Source organism: Bactrocera tryoni, chromosome 1 (genome assembly GCF_016617805.1).
Source record: "Bactrocera tryoni isolate S06 chromosome 1, CSIRO_BtryS06_freeze2, whole genome shotgun sequence".
Taxonomy (NCBI): Eukaryota; Metazoa; Arthropoda; class Insecta; order Diptera; family Tephritidae; genus Bactrocera; species Bactrocera tryoni.
In genome coordinates, this window is record NC_052499.1 from 45,987,150 (window position 1) to 46,013,692 (window position 26,543).

At 38.1% G+C, this 26,543-nt stretch overlaps 1 protein-coding gene and 1 long non-coding RNA gene across 2 annotated transcripts; one reads left to right on the forward strand and one right to left on the reverse strand.

The window, feature by feature from the left end:
* Positions 1–6,696: 6,696 nt before the first annotated feature.
* Positions 6,697–7,251, reverse strand: LOC120766716. Its single transcript, XR_005704616.1, has 3 exons — positions 7,137–7,251; positions 6,948–7,080; positions 6,697–6,873 (listed from the first exon to the last, which is right to left on the reverse strand). It is a non-coding gene; the product is annotated as an uncharacterized LOC120766716 (long non-coding RNA).
* Positions 7,252–18,500: 11,249 nt separating this feature from the next.
* LOC120782410 (serine--tRNA ligase, mitochondrial) lies at positions 18,501–23,554 on the forward strand. Its single transcript, XM_040114658.1, has 3 exons — positions 18,501–19,349; positions 22,909–23,278; positions 23,337–23,554. Exons 1-3 carry the CDS (start codon positions 18,577–18,579, stop codon positions 23,445–23,447), a joined length of 1,254 nt encoding a protein of 417 aa, XP_039970592.1. The 5' UTR covers positions 18,501–18,576; the 3' UTR covers positions 23,448–23,554.
* The last annotated feature ends 2,989 nt before the right edge of the window (positions 23,555–26,543 follow it).

Here is a 26,543-nt window from a genome sequence, read left to right on the forward strand (position 1 = left end):
AGACACTGTTTACGCGTTTATACCTGAGTTAACAACAGCACACCAGTCGTTTCTCCTTTTTGCTACTTGGCGTCAATTGGCTATTCCAAGCGAAGCCAGGTCCTTGTCCACCTGGTCCTTTCAACGGAGTGGAGGTCTTCACCAAAGATTTATTCAAATTTCCGCCAAGAACGATGAAGATGGAGCTCAATAAACAATTTGAATATATAACTCAGATCAGATGGAAATCTATAAGCAAATCTAAGATAACGAAACAGATATGGAGTAAGTATGACAATGCAAAAACTAAGGACTCATTAAATAGATCCAAAAAGATGTATAAACTTACAGGTGCTATAACGGGTCCTGGAGCATTTGGAAAACATGTGGTCAGCTACAAAATTAAAGGAAACAGTTTTCCATTCCCTCTAGGAATGCCAAGCTCTTTCACCATCCCGACATAGCACACTTGTTATCAATCAGATACCAAACCCTGAGTGACTGTTTAAAAAAAGCATAACGGAGCCCACATAGACCAAATTGTTTGAACGAAACAATAAATCGTTAGTAACATTATAAACACTTTCCGTTTTGTACCTCTTCTGATTTCTTCTCTGGCACCATCAACCAGTGCTGTAAAAAGAACGATATTACGAAAATAAAATTGAAATCAAGGAATAATACTACCGTTTTAATATAACAAAAGCATTTTCTAAAACTGTTCGAATAGACGAATGCAATTTGTTAAAATATCGTTACCAATTTTTAGGGTAAGCAAAATCAAAATAACTAACATTGGTTGAAACTGTCGCAAACTTTTCAAAAAGATTTGATCTGCAAAGAACTATGCTTTCATGGAGACAACCAGGTTCGCTTTCTCTAAGTAGATACAGAAGGAAACCATCCCTGCAGTCGGATATTTGAAATGGAGTCGGCTCCTGTGAGCATTAAGACATCATACCTTGATTACGTTGACGACATCGAACAATACGCCGATTATGCTATGGGCGCAAGAACCTCTGCGAATGGTAGGCACCTTGCTGCGGTGCAGGGGCTTAGGCGCAAGGTATACTCGGCATCTCCCAACCGGTGTGGATGCAGGATGTCGGGTGCCGCATGCGTGCGCCAACCAAGAGCTACCACCTCCTAATCCAAGGTGTTATACGACTCCCGTGCTCATTGGATGATTTGCAGCCAGGAGCTAAATTCGGCTGTATTATAACGGAGCCTCCCCAACACCGGGCCAAATTGGGGAGTAACTGTGGCCTTACCTCGTCAAGAGGCTCTGGCGTTGCGGATCTTCTAGTTCCCCATCAAAATAATAGACCCGACAGCTCACCTTGTTGAGCCAAGGGTCGTAAGGAAAAGATAAGCACAAATAATCCAAAGCAAACCTACCCGGAAACAAGGCAACAAACACGGAAAACGGACTCGGACAACGATAAGGAAACCGGTGCAGCAGCGAGCAAAGGAGGTCAAGGAGCTAGGCGGAAGTTTAGCTTCCTCGACGCTCTCTCGCCAGAGGAGCGGGCGCTGTTTGAGGAGCATGCCAGGGAGGATGATGACGACATGCCCTCATGCAGCGCCGCTCGCCCGGCGAAGGACCTGACGCCGCGGAAGCAGCAACGAGCGCCGCCAAGACACCTGCCAGAAGGCGGAGCGAGTCGGACACGAGTGAGTCACATCGGGCAGAGCCCGACGGCGCTCGTAGTGGACGGAGGAGGAGGCGCAGAAAAGGTGGGCAACGCCCTCTCCCAGAAGCTGGTAAACCCGGCGGATGTGACGACCCGCACAGGAAAGGTATGAGTGGTGCCAGTATGAAGTGTTACCTGCGCTACCTCCGAGAAGGAAAGACTCCCGAGGCAGCGGCGGCTATGGCCAGAAGCAGGAGCAAAGGGAGCAACGCATCTCCAGATAAGGTGCGTGGCAGGACGGTGTCAGCTCGCGCGCAAGGCGGCGGAGCCAGCAACCGTGCCCCGGTCAGTGCTACATTGTCCGCAAGGCGTGGCGGTGGAAGGGCAGCGCCCTCGGACACGTATGCTCAAGCTGCAAAGCAAAATAGTGGCCAAATCACGCCGCAGGAGCCCCCAAAAGGCTTAGGGGCAGCAACACTAGGGCGGCCGGAGGCCAACCTTCCTAATCGGCACCCCACCGGTTGGAGGAGGGGCGGCGTAGATATGCGGATGCTGTCAAAGGCTGATAATAAAACTAAAACGAGTCTGTCATTAACGCTTATCATGCTGCCCCCTACAAGTGACCACAGACAGACGAAACTGTCCCTAGTGGTCAAGGAAACTAGCAGACCTCCGGAAAAAAGTACACAGCCTATTCAACAAAGCGAAACGTACGGGGGTTTGGGAAGAATATAGGAGCTATCTCACTTTATACAGTAAGGATATTAGGTCTGCAAAGCAGGCTAGCTTCAGGAGATTTTGCGAGAATGCCACCTCAACACCAGGGCTGCATAAAGCTCTGGCCAGAGGTACAAACGACGCAGTAGTAGCAATCAAAGGAGGAGATGGGACATATACGACCAGCGTAGAGGACAGAGCGACGCAGCTTCTTCGGGCGCACTTCCCGGAGACGGTTAGGGACGACCAATGTCTACCCGTGATCGAACACAGGCCATCCCGCGAGGATTGGAGTATCTCCAAACAGCTATTTATGGAGGACTCGATCCGGTGGGCAATGGCCTAGTTTGAGAGATTCAAGTCTCCGGGAGTGGATGGTATTTTCGACAGTAGTACTGCTCTATACCTCTGCAATAGAGAGTTCACTGGAGCATGGAGAGGTGATGCTTTGCGCGTTCTTGGACATCGAAGGTGCCTTTGATAACACGTCTCATAAAAGTGTAGCCAAGGCACTGGAGAAAAGGAATGTGGAAGCACCGGTGCGCAGATGGATTGAAGCCGTACTGCGCACCAGAGTTGCTGAGACCACAGTAGGTGATAAGAGGATTCATCTCGGCACAACAAGAGGCTGCCCACAGGGAGGTGTGTTATCACCCCTGCTATGGAGTCTGGTCGTAGACGACCTTTTGGTATTGCTAACGAACAATGGGATCCACTGCCAGGGGTATGCGGACGACATTGTAATTATAGGAAAAGGTAAATACGAAGACACTCTCTGTGACCTAATACAAAAATGTCCAAACCTGGCGAAGATGTGGTGTAGGGAGGTTGAATTGATTATCAATCACTCCAAGACGACCGTAGTCCCGTCTACAAGACGCAGGTCCTTACCCGGTCTCAGGAATCTCACACTTGGGGACAGAGAGATAGGGATGACCAGCTGTGTCAAATACCTAGGTTTAATGCTAGATTCTACTCTGCGGTGGAAGCAGCATATAAACCTGACCTTGTTGGCCAAAGCAACAAACGCTTTAATGGTGTGCAATCGGCTGGCGGGCAAGTCCTGGGGCTGTAAGAAAAGGATCGCTAAGTGGTTGTACACCATGATAGTGCGACCAAAAATCACATACGGGGCGGTGGCCTGGGCCTCAATAGCGTCGCAGACTTCGGTTAAGACCAAACTATCAAAACTGCAGCGGCTAGCTTGTGTCTGCATGACGGGCGCAATGCGCACTTGTCCAACGGCAGCACTCGAGGTTCTACTGGAACTTACTCCGCTTCATTTGGTTATTGGTCAGGTAGCCAAGCACACAATTCTGCAAATAACGGCAGAGGGGTGGGGCAAAGGTAGGGTAATCTCGTCCCAGAGGATGGAAAAGATAAGTGGCGATGTACCATCAGCCCTCCTCCCGAGGGACAGCACTACCAAAACAGTTAACTTCAAGAAAAAGTTTAAGATCACCCTCGGCAGCAAAGACGAGTGGAATGATTCCAATCTCGAACTGATGCTGAGGAATAGTACGCTGAGGTGGTACACCGATGGCTCGAAAATGTCGGAGGGAATCGGTGCAGAGATCGCCGGCCCATGTACTAAACTCTACATACCCATGTGAGAGTTCTCAAGCATTTTCCAGGCAGAAGTTTTTGCCATAAGTCGGTGTATAGAAATAAACCTCCATCGCAACTAAAAGGCTGAACAGCCTTGCAGAACGTAACCAGGTACACCTAATCTGGGTGCCTGGTCACAGAGGTATAGCCGGTAATGAACTGGCGGACGAGCTAGCCCGCTCCGCAGCCTCCACCAAGATGGTGGGACCAGAACCCTTTATTGGGGTAGGTCCACATACCATAAAGAAGCTACAAGCAAGGAAGCAGTGGGCAGGGATAAGCATTGGCGGCAAACGCGCGGTATGAGACATGCCAAGTTGCTAATTGAAGGATACAACTTGAATAGATTCAAGATTGTAATAAACCTCCCCAGGAACAAACTCAGGCTACTGGTCGCATGGTATACCGGCCACTGCAAGTTGAATAGGCATCTGTACAACATAGGCCTATCTTCTTGCGTTAACTGCCGGTTCTGCGACTTGGAGCCTGAAACCCCGGAGCACCTGCTGATCGACTGCACAGCAGTCTGTAGACGCAGGACTAAAGCCCTCGGAGCAATGATAGGGATCGCATAGCCTCATTAGCGCCCGGAAGTCTATTGAACTTCATCAATGCGCTGGGGCTAGGTGAGTCTATGTGAGTTAGGAGAGGGCACAATAGACCAAAGGTCGCGGTGCATTCCTCATATTCAATCAATCAATCAATGGGCGCAAGAAACTTCAGGCACGCACCGAACGACATTCACGGTAGAGCTATTAAAGCCTTCATCGACTTCTTCCCAGTGAATAATGTACCACCTGTAACGGACAAAGAACTTGAGTTGCTACGAGAATCTAGAGTGGCGCTCGTTCTGGATCCTATAGCAGGTTAAACTCTAACTTATGCGGTATTGGCTCCGATATACCAAATATGTAATCTGCGTCCAATCCAATTCGACCCCGTCGTAAAGTCACGTTTCCTGGATATACCGTTAGATGACTTTGATGACAACCAACCTCAACCTTACCACAAAAGCGGGAATTAGATAGCTACAACAACAACTGTCAGTTCACTCAAATGGTGTGCCCAAATTGTACACTTAATCTGATCATGACTCCTGTTATTTAGTTCCAATACGCTAAGCACCCATGACAATTTACTCGGTCATGAATTGACGACAACCAACCAAGAATGATAGAATACAAGATTACGACGACCGCCATTACGAAACGTCATAGTTCCGTGTTGAGAAGAACAAGAGCGAAAAACTGTCAAATGACTTGCAAATTGTGAACAGAAAAGTAAACACTTTTGTAAATTCGCAAAATATTATTAATTCTTTCGATTTTAATGAAAAGTTTTAGTGAAGCGATTGAATATTGTTGAGTGAAAAGATTTGAATCATTTCTAAAGAAATATATCGGCCTACCGGTAATAAAATTGTCTATTAAGTTGTGATTCAAATGGAGAAGACGTTTCTTGTGTTGTATTTAAATATATACATATATTATAAGTTCAGATGTATCAGATGTATGAAAATATGATAAAAGAATTGTGAAATTATTAATTTAGTATTAAATATATCATTTCTTTTGCAAAATAACACTCATTTTTTGGCAACTTTTAAATCGGCCGGAAAACTGAAAAAACTCGTTTTCAATCCTTTAATTGCATAATAATTATTACAACAAGCCACTGCACATTTCATTTTAAAAAATTAATATATTTATGCTTAGAAATTTAAATAAATACAACAGTACACTTACACTGGTTTTCTTCATTTGAACAATTTGCACTCATGCTACTCTATTTATTGTGGATGTGCCTAAAACTAATTATATACATATTTTCTCGCAACAATATTCTAAACATTCCACTGAAATTTTTCCTGCAAAGACGAATGAATTAATATTATTTTGGGAATTTCAAAAAGTGTTTACTTTTCGGTTTACAATTTGTATGCTTTTCTATGCTTGTTCTTCTCAACGCAAAACTGTTACGTCACGAAATTGTTGAACAATGTATTTGTTTTTGTAAGAATTGTCAAGAGCTAAACCGAAAAAAACTAACTGTAAACTAGTGTCGTAATCTTGTATTCTATCATTCTTGCAACCAACCCAAGAATGATAGAAACAAGATTGCGCAATGAAGGTGTTCAAATTTTGTTCGTTCTGCGCATCTACGTCACGGTTGACCAACGGCCTACAATCAGCTGATTTTCTGTTGCTTTGTTTTTCTTTGCAATAAGAATCAATTTTGTATTGCAGGCATACAAAATCATGAATATCATCAAATTTAACATCAATATAAGTGAATATTAATAAAAGATATCAATATAAGTGAATATTTAATAGTGAACATTTACCTACATATTCATTTAATTGTGTTTTCATTGTATTATTTAAGTTTGTCTCTTTGCTGTGTTTGTTTCAACCATATATGTACATTATGCAAATAAAAAGATTGAATATTTTGTGACCGAGTATCAATTTATTGTCTTATTTAATTTTCTTTTTTTGCTATACATGTGTTCGATAAAGTTTTTATTTAAGGAACGAATCCAAAATACATTCTTGCTCTGAAAAACAATTATTTTTTACTTTCAGAGCTACAATTTACAAAATTACTTAAATCTAAGTGTTTCTGGTGGTAATTTGTACATATATGCAAATCAGTACCATTTACATCGTCAAATACTGCTTGCAAAGGCTCTCATATGCTCCATCAACATATCTGTTGGTTTTGAGGAGTCCTCCTTCAGAAAGGTGATCCACCCAGGTATAAGACGAACAATTTTCTGAATTGGCACAAATTTCGGGGTTGTCTTTACTAAGTTTGTGGCGAGATGTACCCTGCCAAATTTTCAAGCCCGTCGTTGTTGAGAATCTTCAAGTCATCATTTTTTCAATTGGGTCAGTGGAATTTAGATCAACTGACACACGTTGAAAAATATTGCCTGCAAAAATATAATAAACATACATACATGCTTATAAATAAAGGGAATAAATTGTTAGTTAAGATTATTATTACAATTAGGATAAGAAACAGTGGTTTAAACGAGACTCCATTCTTTTCTGCCGTTCATTAGCCTCTGCAGGAGTTAATCTGGTTAACGTGAGAAAAGCGCTAGGTAGCAACTTTGTTAGACTCCGCGAACTTAAACCTGTAAGAGTGTTTGGTTTAAAAGTAAAATTATTGTAATCAAAATCCTATAATTACCCATTTCAAACTGCAAATTTCTTTCACATTCAAAGGCGCGCGCGAATAATAAGTCAACCGTGACGTCACCAAGAACAGCTGACTGAAAGCAAACATGCGCATTGCGCAATCTTATTTCTATCATTCTTGCAACCAACCCAATAAAACCGTTGCTTTACTTTCTCCAAGGTGATCACGTACTCCTTTTCTGCGTTAAAATAAAAAAAATATATTGAGTTTCGTTATAAAGTGGTTATATTTTTTGGTTATCTTGCACTGATATTAAAACAAAATTTGAGTTTTCGTTATAAAAATCCATTTATTTTTGATAATACGTTTTTTGTATATTAGGTGACAATATATATAATATTATTATATAATATTACTTACTTTAACTTTATTAAATTAAATACATAAAGAACATATCCACATGAATGGATAGAGGAATTTTTGGGAAAAAAGGAATTTCTGCGAATTTCCTTATTATCACATGGCAGCGCTCCATTTCGTCGTAATTTTTAGCACACACTACGAGTGTACAATGTAATTTTTAAAATAAGGATTTCTTCGGTAAAAAGACTTTTAAAAGTGTAAAATTTGGATTTATTTAAAAGTTTATAGTTTAATTTATTTAATTTGAAAAGAAAAATGTGAGTAAAGTGTGTTTAATGTGGTAAAATAGCTTGTTGAAATGTTCGAATTTTGGGAATTTTTGATCTTTAAGGTCGAATATCTCGCAAACTAAGCGTTTGCGGTACCTATAACCTTATATATTTTTTAATCAGGAGGACTACTTTCTTTCTTTCCAACGGTACCTTCCAATCGCGGCGCCAAAGAAATCGGAATTGTGCCGTGGTCTATTATGCCCTCTCCTGATATTACAACACTTCGTTTAACCCTTATATGAGCACCCGGGTACCCGGGTGCCCACCACCACACTTTTCTGCTAGCAATTCGGTGAAATAATTTTTTATCGAACTGAGCTTCCGGATCCTTGCGATTTAACTTCCAACAAAGCTATTTCAGTATTCAAAATGGAAAAAAAAATTGTATGAAGTTGAAAATTATGTATGAAATTAGGTAACTCGTGGGGAGCACCCGGGTACCCACTATATGAAAAACAATGCAATCATCTGTAAATGAGATTAATATAGATAAATGTTTTAACTATATAACTTGGGATAATAAATAACTAATAACATGAATTCGTAACATAAATTTATTAAAATCTTCATTAATTATTCAGCACAATCAGGACATATTACTTTCGATATACACGTATAAGGTTTATTTTTCTTCAATGTACCAGTGCTTGTCAATTTCCATGGGAGTAAGTGTTTAGCAAGAGGCAAAGTCGTAAAATAAGTTTCCATTATTATATTTCGGAAACTTCCTTTGAACGGAGCTGCAAGTTCTTTTATTACTATCTTTCCCTAATTTTTTTTCTCGAACATTGGTAGCGTTTTCAGTATCGCAAATCCACCAAATTTTCATGCCATATTTTGCGAGTTTCGAAGGAATGTACTGGGTGAATTTTGTGTGCCTACAATAAGTATAATTTTTCGTACTTAACTTTACCCAAATTTGCATTGAACATTGTCCATAAATCACGTATAGGACTATCTTTATCATTTTCTGTACATGCTTGGCATGTGTTGGATAAAGATAAAGAGGATACGAGTTACTCTTCCTCATATAGTATTATTGGCGCCAGAGAAAATGAGAATCCCAATGAACAGATACATTTCTTACACAGTAACCGAACGCCTCCCTCTATTCGAATTAGGATTTTGCGCGTTAGGATCTTTATAGACGATTAGAGCTTTCTGGTTAGTATAGCGAACAATAAAATCAATTATTTCAACTGAGATTATAGTCCTAAATTTATCTCCTAGCAATGTTTCTGTAGATCTAGCAGGGCCACTTTTCTGTCGCAAAATATTGTGAGAAGCAGTTTGTCAAATTTCAGGCGGTTTCTTACACCACGCAGTTCGGTTTTTTGCAATGTGTTCATCGCTAATTTCTATATCTGCTTCTTCCCCTCTAGTGCGCCTGCGCCTGTGCCTTTTGCTTCACTCTCTTCTGACTCACTGATCATGTTCCCCGTACGGTGAAAGTCGCAATATCATTGGACAAAGTTTTGCTCACCATCTCAATTGATGAGGTGATATATGATCTTCCATTACGAACTGCCAATTATTATCTCTCATAAATGCTCGATTGAGTCCAGAAAGTATTCGAAATTATTCGATTAATAGTTAATAATGTCGATTCTAACGCAAAGCCGCTCTATGCACATCGACGCAGTCGACTTTCCGTGCTTTACACGACATTCCTCATCAACTATTCACTTCTCCCTGTCACTGTCGACGTGTAAAGGTGAAAACTGACCATGTCCCACCCGTAGAGCGCGAGATTTCGCTATCACGATTTCTCTTCCAGAAAAATAAAATGTGCGACAAGAGTCAAACTCAGGTAAATTACTTGTTATATTCTCTTAAAAGAATTATTAAACTGTTTTTTTTTTTATAATTTCGTTCGCTTCCAAACTTAGAAAGTGTTTTATTATAGTGATGGGTACCCGGGTACCCTGGGTGCTCATTAACGTGGCTAAAGCTGGATGCTCACATAAGGGTTAACCCAGTTATTTAAAAGAGGCATATTAAATATCCGAGGTTAGTGGTTTTAGTGCAAGAATGATAGAAATAAGATTGCGCAATGCGCATGTTTGCTTTCAGTCAGCTGTTCTTGGTGACCTTCACGGTTGACTTATTATTCGCGCGCGCCTTTGAATGTGAAAAGAAATTTGCAGTTTGAAATGGGTAATTATAGGATTTTGATTACAATAATTTTACTTTTATAACCAAACACTCTTACAGGTTTAAGTTCGCGGAGTCTAACAAAGTTGCTACCTAGCGCTGTTCTCACGTTAACCAGATTAACTCCTGCAGAGGCTAATGAACGGCAGAAAAGGATGGAGTCTCGTTTAAACCACTGTTTCTTATCCTAATTGTAATAATAATCTTAACTAACAATTTATTCCCTTTATTTATAAGCATGTATGTATGTTTATTATATTTTTGCAGGCAATGATATTTTCAACGTGTGTCAGTTGATCTAAATTCCACTGACCCAATTGAAAAAAATGATGACTTGAAGATTCTCAACAACGACGGGCTTGAAAATTTGGCAGGGTACATCTGCCACAAACTTAGTAAAGACAACCCCGAAATTTGTGCCAATTCAGAAAATTGTTCGTCTTATACCTGGGTGGATCACCTTTCTGAAGGAGGACTCTCAAAACCAACAGATATGTTGATGGAGCATATGAGAGCCTTGCAAGCAGTATTTGACGATGTAAATGGTACTGATTTGCATATATGTACAAATTACCACCAGAAACACTTAGATTTAAGTAATTTTGTAAATTGTAGCTCGAAAGTAAAAAAATAATTGTTTTTCAGAGCAAGAATGTATTTTAGGATTCGTTCCTTAAATAAAAACTTTATCGAACACATGTATAGCAAAAAAAGAAAATTAAATAAGACAATAAATTGATACTCGGTCACAAAATATTCAATCTTTTTATTTGCATAAATGTACATATATGGTTGAAACAAACACAGCAAAGAGACAAACTTAAATAATACAATGAAAACACAATTAAATGAATATGTAGGTAAATGTTCACTATTAAATATTCACTTATATTGATATCTTTTATTAATATTCACTTATATTGATGTCAACTTTTAATGATATTCATGTTTTTGTATGCCTACAATACAAAATTGATTCTTATTGCAAAGAAAAACAAGCAACAGAAAATCAGCTGATTGTACGTTGGTCAACCGTGACGTGAATGCGCAGAACGAACAAAATTTGAACACCTCATTGCGCAATCTTGTTTCTATCATTCTTGGTTTTAGTGTGTTTTTTCACCGGACTTAATTGCACGATTGCCTGCAGAGATAAAGAGATGTTTAACTCCTCTCTCATTGGAAGTGAGAGAGCAATTGCTAAACGTCAAAACCACCTAAACTTTGACAGTTGATCGAGTTCAGGAGGTTTTGACGTTTAGCAATTGGAAACGAGCGATGGCCAGATTGAAATCTTACCAAAAAAAATGTAAACGGAGAGATTTGTTGCATCGTTCAAGACCACTTATAAAAAATGTAAAACAATGAAAATTAAATAAATTTGTGAAATTTAAAGATATTTGATGAAACGTTTTGTAATTTGAAGCATCATAGTTTTATTTTCAATGGAAAATGATTAAAAACATTTAATGATTGAGAGCTAACAAGCTTAAATCCTATTATTGGGTATTGAAAGGACAAGTCAGTTGTTATAATATTCTTTAAAAAGATTTAAATAGTTTCTCCATATAATAAATAACCGCTATATAGTAATTTTTATTCATACTAAATGTTGGGTGTTTTAATTTAAATGCCCAAAAATTGTAATTTTGTTCAATCTGGCCATAATGGAAAATGTTATAAAAAACCCTAATTTTGAAGCGCTCTCACACTGGAATAAGTTTAACAACCCTTTATTCCTGATTGCCTGACTCCTTCTTCTAGCGATTGCGGTGCTATTCAGATGGTCACAAAAGCAACATTGACCCATCGAACAATACCCTAATCTGTGTAGATGACACCGCAGTCTGCATTGAGCTGTTTAAAATCCAACAAGCTGCCTTTATCTGCTTCTGGTACAAGGAATTAGTTTGTATCGTAGTCTCCCCGAAACATCCTTGCTTGTCGATGGCCAGGCACTAGTTACAAGTAGGGTTAGCTCTGGTATTATCGAATTGGTTGTGTTTGCCAAAAATATTGCATTACAATAACATTGATTTCAATACATTCATGCGTATAATTAGACTTCATAAAGTTTCACTTCTTCCGCGTCAAAACTACACGCTCCCTGCTTTTTTGTAAGTAATATGCATATATGAATGCATATGTACATAATAAATAATGATAATGAGCGAAAACATTTTTCCGAAAAAGTTTTTATTCGGCTGCCTGGTAACACGAATTTTTTGCTTGTTTGCAACCATATTCTTATTGTATGAATAAATGGACATGGATAATATGATACGAGACTCTCGTATTGGCTCTCATTTTTCCCTCAAACGCGTTCCCTGATTATTTGACAGCCAAGGAGATCAGGGAATTTTTGACAGCTGATTTCAGAAAAGGCGGGATGCCAGAAGTAAAGCGCTATAATTACTTGACGATATTAGTGTGAAATGAAATTTCATTGAACTGTGCGAACATATTTTGGCAAAATAAATGTTTATGAAAATTTATTAATGAATTTGCATTTTAGCTTTTATATATGTATGCATTTTCAAAGTGTTTTATTAGTGTTTTGTATAATTTATTACATACTCAATATAATGTTTTTCAGCAGTGGCATCATTAACAAATGTTATAAAAAATGCGAGTTTTGACAGCTCTCTCTCGAATCAAAGAGTCTCGTATCATATTATCCATGAAATGGATTTCAACTAACAGCCCTATTCTCATACCCTCACAAATGTCACCAACCTCACTACAGTGATGTTTCTCACACTGGCGAAAATTCAAAAGCTCAAATGCTCACTATTATCACAAATATCTGTGACGTGTGAAAGCAGCCATCATAATACAAAACATCTGTGTTTGTTTTGTTTTACATCAATATTTGACATTTTTTAAAAAAATATTTGAGTGTTATAACTAGGAGGATGGAGTCATGTGTAGAAGTTCACGCAAGTGAGGAAAGTTATCTGAGCTCACTACTTCCGGTCTTTGACCAAGTATCCTCTGGGTAGCCTAAGAACATCCGTTCGAAGGCGAGCTAATGTGAGAAGGCGAAACATCCCCTACATAGGGTTGTGCGCTGTGTTTGGGACCCGCCTCGTAAAAATCAGTACCAATGACAAAGAAAACACAGCCTCGGATAAGAGACCCCCCTTTTGAAGACGACCATGGCAAACGAAATAAGGACAACGATTTGAGGGCATGCACCTGGAAAGTCCGGACCCTTAATTGGGAAGGTGCCGCTGCCCAGCTGATTGATGTCCTCGCAAAAATAAAGGCTGACATCACCGCCGTCCAAGAAATGCGATGGACGGGACAAGGACAGAGACGAGTAGGTCCTTGTGACATTTACTACAGTGGCCATATAAAGGAGCGCAAGTTTGGTGTTGGATTCGTGGTGGGAGAGAGACTCCGTCGCCGAGTACTATCATTCACTCCGGTGAGTGAACGTCTAGCCACAATCCGCATCAAAGCGAGGTTCTTCAACATATCGCTGATTTGCGCCCACGCGCCGACGGAACAGAAGGACGATGTGACCAAAGATGCCTTCTATGAGCGCTTGGAGCGCGCTTATGAGAGCTGCCCCCGCCACGATGTCAAAATTGTGCTTGGCGACTTTAACGCCAGGGTGGGCAAAGAAGGTATCTTTGGCACGACGGTCGGACGGATTAACTTCGCCGGGGCCCGAAATATGGTTATCTATAGTTCTAGATTCCAGTATAAGAAGATTCATCAAGCTACCTGGCTGTCTACGGATCGAAAAACTACCAACCAGATCGATCATGTTGTGATAGACGGAAGACACAGCTCCAGTGTTTTAGATGTGAGTGCGCTCCGAGATCCTAACATCGACTCGGATCACTATCTAGTTGCAGTCAAGATTCGCACCCGCCTCTGTGCAGCAAAAAACACACGCCAACAAACACAAGGAAGGTTCGACGTCGAGAAGCTGCAATCACAACAGACAGCCGAACGATTTTCTACTCGACTTGCACTCCTGCTCTCTGAGTGCACTCGTCAACAACCCGGTATAAGGGAACTGTGGGACGGCATTTCAAATTCCTTACGTACAGCTGCAACCGAAACCATTGGTTTTCGGAAAGTGCAAAAGAACAGCTGGTACGACGGAGAGAAAACAGACTGCCTACCTCGCAACGTTACGATCGACCACAACACGTGAGGGATGGGATAGATACCGAGAGTTGAAAATGGAAGTGAGATGCATTTGTAGACAGAAAAAGAAAGAAGCTGAAATGCGTGAGTACGAAGAGCTTGATAAGCTGGCCGAAAGGGGTAATGCTCGAAAATTCTACGAAAAAATGCGCACAACGCCAGGAGAAGGAGAACCCGATTCCCCAATCGATGACGATGGAGCAGACGTTCCATTGCCCGACCATGAAGAAGTTCGAATAGCAATTACACGCCTGAAGAACAGCAAAGCGGCGGGGGCCGATGGATTGCCGGCCGAGCTATTCAAACACTGCGGCGAAGGACTGATAAGTAGCATGCATCAGCTTCTTTTTAAAATATGGTCGAGCGAAAGCATGCCCAACGATTGGAATTTAAGTGTGCTATGCCCAATCCATAAAAAGGAGACGCCAACTACCGTGGGATTAGCCTCCTCCACATCGCATATAAGGTTCTATCGAGCGTATTGTGTGAAAGATTAAAGCCCACCATCAACAAACTGATTGGACCTTATCAGTGTGGCTTCAGACCTGGAAAATCAACAACCGACCAGATAATCACCATGCGCCAAATCGTGGAAAAGACCCGTGAAAGGAGAATGGACACGCACCACCTCTTCGTCGATTTCAAAGCTGCTTTCGACAGCACGAAAAGGAGCTGCCTTTATGCCGCGATGTCTGAATTTGGTATCCCCGCAAAACTAATACGGCTGTGTAAACTGACGTTGAGCAACACGAAAAGCTCCGCCAGGATCGGGAAGGACCTCTCCGAGCCTTTCGATACCAAACGAGGTTTCAGACAAGGCGACTCCCTATCGTGCGACTTCTTCAACCTGCTTCTGGAGAAAATAGTTCGAGCTGCAGAACTAAATATAGAAGGTACCATCTTCTACAAGAGTGTACAGCTGCTGGCGTATGCCGGTGATATTGATATCATCGGCCTCAACAACCGCGCCGTTAGTTCTGCTTTCTCCAAGCTGGACAAGGAAGCACAGAAAATGGGTCTGGCAGTGAACGAGGGCAAAACGAAGTATTTCCTGTCTTCAAACAAACAGTCGTCGCACTCGCGACTTGGCTCTCACGTCACTGTTGACAGTCATTACTTTGAAGTTGTAGATAATTTCGTCTATTTAGAAACCAGCATTAACACCACCAACAATGTCAGCCTGGAAATCCAACGCAGGGTTGCTCTTGCCAACAGGTGCTACTTCAGACTGAGTAGGTAATTGAAAAGTTAAGTCCTCTCTCGACGAACAAAAGCTAAACTCTATAAGTCGCTCATAATTCCCGTCCTGCTATATGGTGCAGAGGCTTGGGCGATGACAGCAACCGATGAGTCGACGTTACGAGTTTTCGAGAGAAAAATTCTGCGAAAGATTTATGGTCCTTTGCGCATTGGCCACGGCCAATATCGCATTCGATGGAACGATGAGCTGTACGAGATATACAACGACATTGACATAGTTCAGCGAATTAAAAGACAGCGGCTACGCTGGCTAGGTCATGTCGTCCGGATGGATGAAAACACTCCAGCTCTGAAAGTATTCGACGCAGTATCCGCCGGAGGAAGCAGAGGAAGAGGAAGACCTCCACTCCGTTGAAAGGACCAAGTAGAGAAGGACCTGGCTTCGGTTGGAATATCCAATTGGCGCCACGTAGCGAAAAGAAGAAACGATTGGCGCGCTGTTGTTAACTCGGCTATAATCGCGTAAGCGGTTTCTACGCCAATTAAGAAGAAGAAGTTATACCTAGCATGGAGGAACTGTTCTTGTGTATGCAGCAATTGTTGAGGAGGAGGAATCGGGGGGTAGGAGGAACATTTTGAAGGGTTTACGATGCAAAAGCGATCCTTTTACTATGCAAGACACGACATTTATGAATACATTTCGATTCCCAAAATCGCCATGTAAAGTACTTATAGGTGAATTGGTGCCGCATGATGTGCAGAAATCGAGTATATCTTTTGATCTGCGTTTCCTTGCGTGTTTGTATTTTTACGGGCATGGCACTTACCAAAAATGCGTTGGTAATAGTTATATGCCCTCTATGAGCCAGTCCTCTGTGTCTAGAGCTCTGCTCTTTATTTCGAAATTAATTATGGATGTTAAGGGCAGTGAAATTTAAATTTTCCTTCAAGCGCGCAGGATGTTTCAGATACAAATAAGGGGAAAGATAAATAAATAAAAATAAATATAAATAAATAAATAAATTTTCTCTTAAAGATTTTACACGAAATTTGGGATCAAGGGCACAATCGGCGCAATCGATTGTACCCATATTGGGATTGTTTCACTTTCAAGCACAGACGCATACATATCTGTATTATCCATTTGTGTTTTTGTCTGTTTATTTTTATTAAAACAGTTGTTTGACAGCAAAAAGCTTTTTACCTCACGTGGTGACTTTTTTAAGCTTTTTTCTTATGAGGTTTGAGCACGAATAGCCTCATTTGTTTGTTTATTTTTATTAAAACAGCTGTTTAACAGCAAAAAGCTTTTTACCTCGCGTGGTGACTTTTTTACGCTTTTTTTTATGAGGTGTGAGCAAGAATAGCCTCACAAAATATGCCTCACAAGAAATCTCTCAAATTTTTCCTCTCAACTCAGTTGAGAGGTTTTTTAAGAATTGGGCTGTAAAGTTTAATATGGAATTAAAGATATTTTTACACTATTTAATATAAAATAAACAGTTACAAACGAATTAGAGAAGTGTTAGTGGATATAAAAGTAAAAAATTTAAGTGTAAAATTCATTTTAAATCGAAGAAATACGCGTTTTAAATATTTGAATTTTTGAACTTTAAATGAAAAAATTTCAAAAACCATCGGCAACTATATACAGATATTTTCTTGATCTGGACCTCCTCTATCCGTACATACCCATGTTAACCCCGAAATGGGGGGATGCTATTTTAAAATTTACCTCAAAAACTTACTTTGCTCAACGTGATTCTCTCGATTGTTTTTTGGCAAGGTTTAAAAAGATCACAATTGCCCAGTATTTTCTGTAATTATTTGCCATAGGAAAAATCTGAAGCAAAAGATGTATGTGAATTAACCATTAGTTATCTTGCCACTAGCGTGTTTATCGGAAAACTGATGTTGCTTAGAGCCTTATTACACACGGCAACTTTTGTTTCGGCAACTCTTAGTTTATAGGCGAGTGGCCGACGAGGAGAGGAGAATCGCGTCGAGTTTCCAGTGTTCAGCAACTCGCCAGGAATAAAGGGTTGTTAAACTTATTCCAGTGTGAGAGCGCCTCAAAATTAGCGTTTTTTATAACATTTTCCATTATGGCCAGATTGAACAAAATTACAATTTTTGGGCATTTAAATTCAAACACCCAACATTTAGTATGAATAAAAATTACTATATAGCGGTTATTTATTATATGGAGAAACTATTTAAATCTTTTTAAAGAATATTATAACAACTGACTTTTGTCCTTTCAATACCCAATAATAGGATTTAAGCTTGTTAGGTCTTAATCATTAAATGTTTTTAATAATTTTCCATTGAAAATAAAACTATGATGCTTCAAATTACAAAACGTTTCATCAAATATCTTTAGATTTCACAAATTTATTTAATTTTCATTGTTTTACATTTTTTATAAGTGGTCTTGAACGATGCAACTAATCCCTTCGTTTACATATTTTTTTGGTAAGATTTCAATCTGGCCATCGCTCGTTTCCAATTGCTAAACGTCAAAACCTACTGAACTCGATTAGCTGTCAAAGTTCAGTAGGTTTTGACGTTTAGCAGTTGCTCTCTCACTTCCAGTGAGAGAGGAGTTAAAGATCTCTTTATCTCTGAACTCGCTTTGTGTTCTTATTCGTAACAGTTCGCTGCGACGTTTTCCGGCATTCGTGTTCTTTCTTTCGTATTACATAGTTGCATTTGCGTATATTTTTTTGAAATTAATATTTTGAATATATTTAAAAAATTTAATTTAATCTTTTGGTAAGTAATTTGCAAATATGTATACAAATATACATAATATAATATAAATATTTTAGAAAATGGAGTATGACGAAAAATCGAATTAATTAAAGATATTGTGAAATGTATGGAGGAAGCCATACAAATTGATTCAGACGATAGTAAAAAGGGTGATATATCTTTGTTTTAATAAATAAAATGTATTTCTTAATTGACAGAGCTGATTAATATATGTGATAGAGTGGCCCAAATACCTATAAGGAAAAAGAAGAGACAATGGGTTAAAGTAAAGAGAGGACAATGGGTTAAAGTAAAGTGAAAGAGAATGAGAAAAAAACTCGAGCAGAGTTGCGCAACACAAGTTGCTCGTGTGAAGCTAATGGGCGACAGCAAAAGAGAATCGCCCGAGAATTAGCAACTAAAGTTGCCCCATGTAATCGCAAACTTATCGTAGCTAGTATTATTATGAATGTTATGTGATTTCATTTTGATTTTCATATACTTTTATTGCGATTGGTTTATTGATGGCGGGAACGAAAATATGTATAAATAAATTATCACCGCCTTTAGTTTCCGAGATATTTAGAAACTATAAGGCTATGTGGATCATAAACAATCATATAAAATTATTCTCCACCCATAATGTGAACGAAATTTTTCTGCGTGATATTGAAAAGAACATTTTACTAAGGAAGCATACAAATAATGTACCAGTTATTAAAACTCTGCTTCAAAAACTGCGAAAATGTCCCAATGATGAAGAGATACAACGTCAGATTGAGATTGAGCTTGGAAAACTTCCCAATAGTACACATTCTCGAGTGGTTAATTATGGAGAAAAAGGGCATGAAGTATATAACAATAACTTAGCGCCCGGCATAGGCGAACAATTTTCTGACGTATGTAAGTATTTGAATGTATTAAGAATGGAGCATTTAGGGCATTTCGCCGGCCATAAAAGCTACTATTTGATGGGAGATCTAGCGAGTTTAGAACAGTCTTTAGTACGGTACACAATGTCATATCTAAGGAAGAATGAATTCAAGCTTATATCAGTCCCCGATATCTTACCAAGTAATATTATAAATGGGTGCGGCATGCAAACAGAAGGGAACCGAAATCAAGTTTATAAAATTGACTCTGAAGAATGTTTGTCTGGTACATCCGAAATGGCACTAGCAGGTTTTTTTACTGATCAAGTTATTGAAGAACAATGCTTACCACTAAAAATTGCTGCTGTAAGTAGATGTTACCGTGCAGAAACATCAGGATTGAATGAAGAAAAAGGAATTTACAGGTATACAAATTGACGTTTAAGCATATTCTAATTCATTTTGGGATTTATTTTCAGAATTGTCTCATCATTGCCACAATATTTTTAATATAGTTATTTAAATTTGTTAGTTTTAGCGGTGTGGAATTGGAATTCTTAATTTATGCCTTTTATAAGCATAATTGAACAGTAGATTCTTCCAGTTTGATTTATTTTTCTATATTTACGTTATTTTCCAATTGGGTCTAAATTATTTCTGAAATATTCATAGTTTCGAATCAGTTAAGGTATAATGACGTCTAATGTTTAATAAAAAAAATGGAAGCACTACACTCCTACCATTTTCCGATAAAAATTTGAAGTGATTAGCTTACACTCTTCTCATTGCCGATAGATATTTCGAAAATACTTGTTTTTGACATTAAAAAACTCATACCGACTAAAATTTATTAAAAGAAAACATTACAATATCGTATTTTGTTATAAAAGTCGGCTGCGATTTTGAATAGCATCCCCGGATTTCGGGGATAAATGGGTATCAATGGAAAGGTGACGTTCTCCAGATAACGAAAATAATTATATATAGTTGCCGCTGACTTATAGTTTTTAAGATATTTGCTTTTAAAGTTAAAAAAATCACAACTTTTAACTTGGTAATTTGTATATTGTGAATGACGGCACAATTCCGATTTCTTTGGCGCCGCGATTTGAAGGTACCGTTGGAAAGAGGAAGTCCTCTTTATTAAAAAATATGTATTTTTCACTTCAAATTAATTAAATTAAACTATAAACTTTTAAATAAATCCAAATTTTACACTTTTAACAGTTTCTTTTTTACCAAAGAAATCTTTATTTTAAAAATTACATTTTGCTCTCGTAGTGAACATCATGTGTGTACTAAAAATTACGACGAAGTAGAGCGCTGCCATGTGATAATAAGGAAATTCGCTGAAATTCCTTTTTCCCCAAAAAATTCCTCTATCCATTCATATGGATATGTTCTTTATTTAATTTAATAAACAAATAAGTAATATTATATTATATTATTAATATTATTTTTGTCACCTAATATACAAAACAACGTATTAAAAATAAATGGAAAGCACTGACAGATATAATAACCAACATTTAACCATTTTATAACGAAAACTCAAATTTTGTTTTAATATCAGTGCAAGATAACCAAAAAATATAGCCACTTTATAACGAAACTCAATATATTTTTTTTATTTTAACGCAGAAAGGAGTACTATGCGAAAGTACTTTTTTAAAGCGCGACCGAAGGCCGCCAACGCAGAAAATAGTACTACCCGAACGTACTTCAGTTACATAAATCACATGTACATATGTAGAAATTTCTTTTTATAGTTAATATAGAAAAAAGAATCACGCGAAAAAGCAAACAAAGAAAAATTGTTAAAAATCTACATATTTGCTGTTTAAGATGTGGCAAGGCTCGTTTTCCTCAATTGTAAACAATCTAACCTTTTCAACGATGAGTGTGCTAAGTGATTTTTAAATTAACAAATTTAGGTAAAATATAGCAAAATAAAATTGAAATGTGAACTTATTTCAATGTTTAGAGTGTATATTCAAATATACAGAGTGAAAAACGTGAAAAATTTTAGTGAAACATAGAGAAATACCATGTGTAATTAGGGTAATTTTTTGAACTTTTAATCGTGAATATTTTAAAAAATAAAAGTAATTTTTATATTAGTTTTGGATATTTCTGCTCTGGAGAAGCTCCCCTATCCGCACTTACCCCATTTATACGGAAATTCGGTATTTTTACCCCTCCGCCAAAGTAATCGGAATCATGCCTGAATGGCTTTTTCACTTATATTATGCACTTTTCACTTAGTAACACTTCACTATAACGTTTCTGTATATTAATTTTTTTAATATTTGTTGTAAATAAAGCTTTATTTTAACTATTTTTTTTAGTTAAATTCTATGCATTTGCACAATAAAAAAAGGGTTGCCAGGGTTATTTTTTTTTTGAAGCGCGGCGCAGCCTTTCCATTGATACCCATTTTTCTCCGAAATCCGGGGATGCTATTCTAAAATTTACCCTAAAAGTCAACTTGATTTAAAATTTTCCTTAAATGGATATAATGAAAACATCCTTTGATTTGAAAAGTCTATTGTCATGTGAATTCTAATTGTTTTTAATTTGTTTTAATTTTTTTCTTTAAAAATGTTATATCTCACAAACCAATTATCCGATGTGTGTTGTGAGTAAAGAGTGTGCGTCCTGTTCGTGTTTGCGAGTGCGAGGATTTAACTTTCTTTAAGTGTTATGCTTTTAAAGGACCATATTCTAAGCAACTTTTTCAATTTCTAGTGGCCTTTATGAAATTTCTCTAGTAATATCAAGTATTAGGTTCTGGTCTCCTCAGCGTAGTGATTTCAGCTAATCGAGCCAAATGCTTTACTTATAAAACTGGTTATTTGTTATTGATTAGGATAAAAAAGCGTCTTGTTCTGGAAATAGTGTAATAAAAGAATAAAATTAAAGTAATATTCTCAAAAATTACTACATTCTTGTTTACAAGTGTTATAGAAAAGCTTTTGAGTAATCCTTAAACAAACACACATTTGTTTGGACTTAAACCATAGTTAAATGTGGCAGTATGTATGTAGATATAAAAACAAATTTTTAAATGTTAATAATTAAATACGCACATAAATTGTAAGAATATATCAGCTAATATTTAACGGGAGTTGGCACCGTTACGCCCAAATATTTGTACGGCATACAGTGGAATCTAAGTCAGAATTGCTTAGCTGTCAGAATTGCAAACCAATTCTGATTTTCAATGGTGTCACAGAATCTGTTTGGACTTTCGTCTTTTAGAACATACGCAAAACCAATATCCGAAAAAGCGGTTTACTAATGTGACAAAACTTGCAAATTAATACATTTGGAAGCAAAAGTTTTTAATGAGTTCCGAATTAAAGAAAGATTTTAAGAGATAACATTTATCGAATGAATAAATACACATTAGGGTGTTAAATTACTTTTATTACGTTTTGTAAATCTAATATCTTTAAATATCCGATTTTTTCCCCAAAAACTCAATAATGAAGACATTTCGTGTTTTATACTTATGTTTTCACCTATAGAAATAATGCTAAATTTATTCGAAATAATAAAATAACTTGATTTCTTAACTTAAATTTCAACTATCTTCTTGCTTTGTTTCTGATAGCAAAACCGATAAAATATAGAAATAATGCTAAATTTATTCGAAATAATAAAATAACTTGATTTCTTAACTTAAATTTCAACTATCTTCTTGCTTTGTTTCTGATAGCAAAACCGATAAAATATAGAAATAATGCTAAATTTATTCGAAATAATAAAATAACTTGATTTCTTAACTTAAATTTCAACTATCTTCTTGCTTTGTTTCTGATAGCAAAACCGATAAAATTGGTTTCCGTGATACCAAATACGAATATCAAACCAATAATATCTGCATTCATGACACCTACTTTTTTTGATCGGTTTCAATTCGGATTCGGTCAACTATCAGATTCCACAACACCCCTGATTATATTTTTTACTTTCTTCAAGGGTACATCAATTCACTAAAGTTGAAATGTTTGCAGTATGTTCGGAAAAGCAGTCAGAAATGGTATTGGAAAGTTTTAAGGATACGGAAATGTGTTTATATACACAGTTAAATTTAAAATTCCGAGTACTTGATATGCCACCAAACGAATTGGGAGCTTCAGCATTCCAAAAATACGATATTGAGGCGTGGTTGCCCGGTCGACAAATGTGGGGAGAAATATCAAGCTGCAGTAACTGTACAGACTATCAAGCGAAACGTCTTAATATAAAGTATAAGACGAAAGACGGAATACTGAAATATACTCACACTGTAAATGGAACAGCGGCTGCGATACCAAGACTGCTTATTGCTCTGATTGAGTCAAATAAGGTGATGCCTTTTATGGATTATGTTTTGGAAAAACAATTATAATAAATTTAATTTACAGATTGAAAATGGGACGGTATATCTACCTGAAGAGCTTCGAAATATTTTGAATAATTCATTATTGGCTCGTAACAAAGTAGTTCCATCCTTAAAACTTATTAAGCATTTTTAAAGTAGACGTTCTTATAATCAATTGTGTTAGAAATAATATGAATTCACAAATATGGTATGCAAACTACTATTGTATCATTTTTATATAAAAAGTAAAAATGCCTTAAATTTTGTTTTTATCAAATTCTTATTAAAACAATTAATTTTAGTATCGCTCCATTTATAATTATTGCGAATTATTTTCATTGCTGTGTTTGTCTTGTGCTTAAAATGCGAGATTTAAAGCCAAAACTAAGCAAAGTGAAAAAAACGTAAACGTCTACGTAAAAATGCGGAGGCTTACAAAAGGTTTCATGACCGGAGCACACTCTTGTAGAACCCCCAAAGTTGATCTAGTGACCGATGCCTAGTGCACACTAAAATTATGGAGGGAACACTTCTCCAGTCTGCTAAATGGCAGTGAATGTACAACGCCAGGAGAAGGCGAACCCGATTCTCCAATCGATTGCAATGGAGCAGACGTTCCATTGCCCGACCATGGAGAAGTTCGAATACCGATTACCCGTCTGATCAACTAAAAAGCGGCGGAAGCCGATGGATTACCGGCCGAACTATTCAAACACGGCGGCGAAGAACTGATAAGGAGCATGCATCAGCTTCTTTTTAAAATATGATCGGACTAAAACATGCCCAATCTGCGCCAACTACCGTGAGATAAGCTTCCTCAACATCGCGTATAAGGATCTATCAAGCGTATTGTGTGAAAGATTAAAGCCCACCGTCAGCAAACCGATTGGACCAGTGTGGCTTTAGACCTGGCAAATCAACAACTGACCAGATATTCACCAAGCGCCAAATCTTGGAAAAGACCCGTAAAAGAAGAATCGACACACACCACCTCTTCGTCGGCAAAACTAATTTGGCTGTGTAAACTGACGTTGAGCAACACCAAAAGCTCGGTCAGGATCGGGAAAGACCTCTCCGAGTCGTTCGATACCAAACGAGGTTTAAGACAAGACGACTCCCTATCGTGCGACTTCTGCTGTTGGCGCATGCCGATGGTATTGATACCAATACCTCAACACCCGCGCCGTTAGTTTTGCTTTTTCCAGATTGGACAAGGAAGCAAAGCAAATAGGTCTGGCAGTGAACGAGAGCAAAACGAAATATCTCCTGTCATCAAACAGACAGTCGTCGCACTCGTGACTTGGCTCTCACGTCACTATTGACAATGCAACTCCACATTCAACTGACAAGGTCATTTCTTCCCGCATTTGGGTTTTAACCACAATCTCCACGAATTTCACGAAGGGCTACAAGCTCCCCGTGGTACCAGAATTAAGTTTCCGGTCAGACCTCGTAGCCAAAGCTACTACCAGTTGAGCTACCATACGGCTCTGGACTGTCAGCAAGGATATTAGTCGCCTCTTACGACAGGCATGCCTTGCCACGGGTATATTTGGTTTCCCCCCCGAACCCAAGAGGTCCCCGTACCCGCAGGGAAAGTCACTATTGACAATCATAACTTTGAAGTTGTAGATAATTTCGTCTATTTAGGAACCAGTATAAACACCACCAGCAATGTCAGCCTAGAAATCCAACGCAGGATATCTCTTGCCAACAGGTTCTACTTTGGACTGAGTAGGGAATCGAGAAGCAAAGTCCTCTCTAGACGAACAAAAACCAAACTCTATAAGTCACTCATTATTCCCGTCCTGCTGTATGGTGCAGAGGCATGGACGATGACAACAACAGGTGAGTCGACGTTGCGAGTTTTCGCGTGTTGGCCACGGCGGATATCGCATTCGATGGAACGATAAGCTGTAGGAGACATACGACGACATTGACATAGTTCAGCGAATTAAAAGACAGCGGCTACGCTGGCTAGGTCATGTTGTCCGAATGGACGAAAACACTCCAGCTCTAAAATTATTCGACTCAGTACTCGCCGGGGGGAGCAGAGGAAGACGAAGACCTCCATTCCGTTGGAAAGACCAAGTGGAGAAGGGCCTGACTTCACTTCGAATAACCAATTTGCGCCACGTATCAAAAAGAAGAAACGACTGGCGCGCTGTTGTCAACTCGGCTATAATCGCGTAAGCAGTGTCTAAGCCAATAAAGAAAATGAAGTATTATGTCTTTTGGCTATGTTATAGAAAATTTAATATTTGTTATCGACATATTTATTTTCATTCAAGTGTTAATACATCTCTAAATAATGAAATATAAGAGCTAATTAGAGCTGTTCGTGTTCAATTGAGAGATATTTGTGACAGTCACTTACTGAATTGCAAAATCGCAAAGTCACAAAAATTCTCTAATTTAAAATCCCAATTTTAGAGACAACAAAAATCATAACTTATCGACTAGTTTTCTTTAACCCTTTGGTGACCATTACAATAACGAAACAAACTATTTTCAATAAAAGATGTCTAACCAAAGAAACAGCCTATGAAATGGACGCTGTTAACCGAAGAATAAAAGATCGTGGGGTTGTTCGAGTCTTAATCACTGCGGCAATATTGCAAAGCATCATGTTCGACGCAAAAATTTAGCAACTTTTGCAAATGTCAAACGTTCGAGCAACTCATATTTTGACATTTCTTGCGCGCAAAAGTGACAAAATCGGCATCAACAAAATTTATGATGGAAAAAATGAAAGTGTAAACACAATGGCTACGACAGACTGCAAACTACATCTGTCAAATATTAAAATACACACGTTCTTATGGGCAGTGTTATTTTGACAGCTGCACGACTACACGACTGCAGGCCGACAGTTGTCGTTCTCGCTAACTTCAATATCCTCCTATTTTTGCCAACGACAGTACGACGACAGTAGAGTTGACAGTAGAATGGAAGATAGAAAGAGGAGGTAGAGTGGTGATGCCACTAATATGTAAAATGTAAAATTATTCACAGCTCTAACAAACTTGATGCTATTTTACAAATAAAAGCATAAAATAGCTATATTATAGCTCTATTATATCATTTGTAATAACAAGTGATAATTTAAAACAAAAATATTTACCTATTTACTTATTTTTTGCATAAAAAATTTCACTTTGAACAAAATATTAAAATTTCATTGAAGTTAAAGGTATTAGTATGGCCACAACGAAATTGTGTACATACAAAATGGACAACTGCGTTGTTT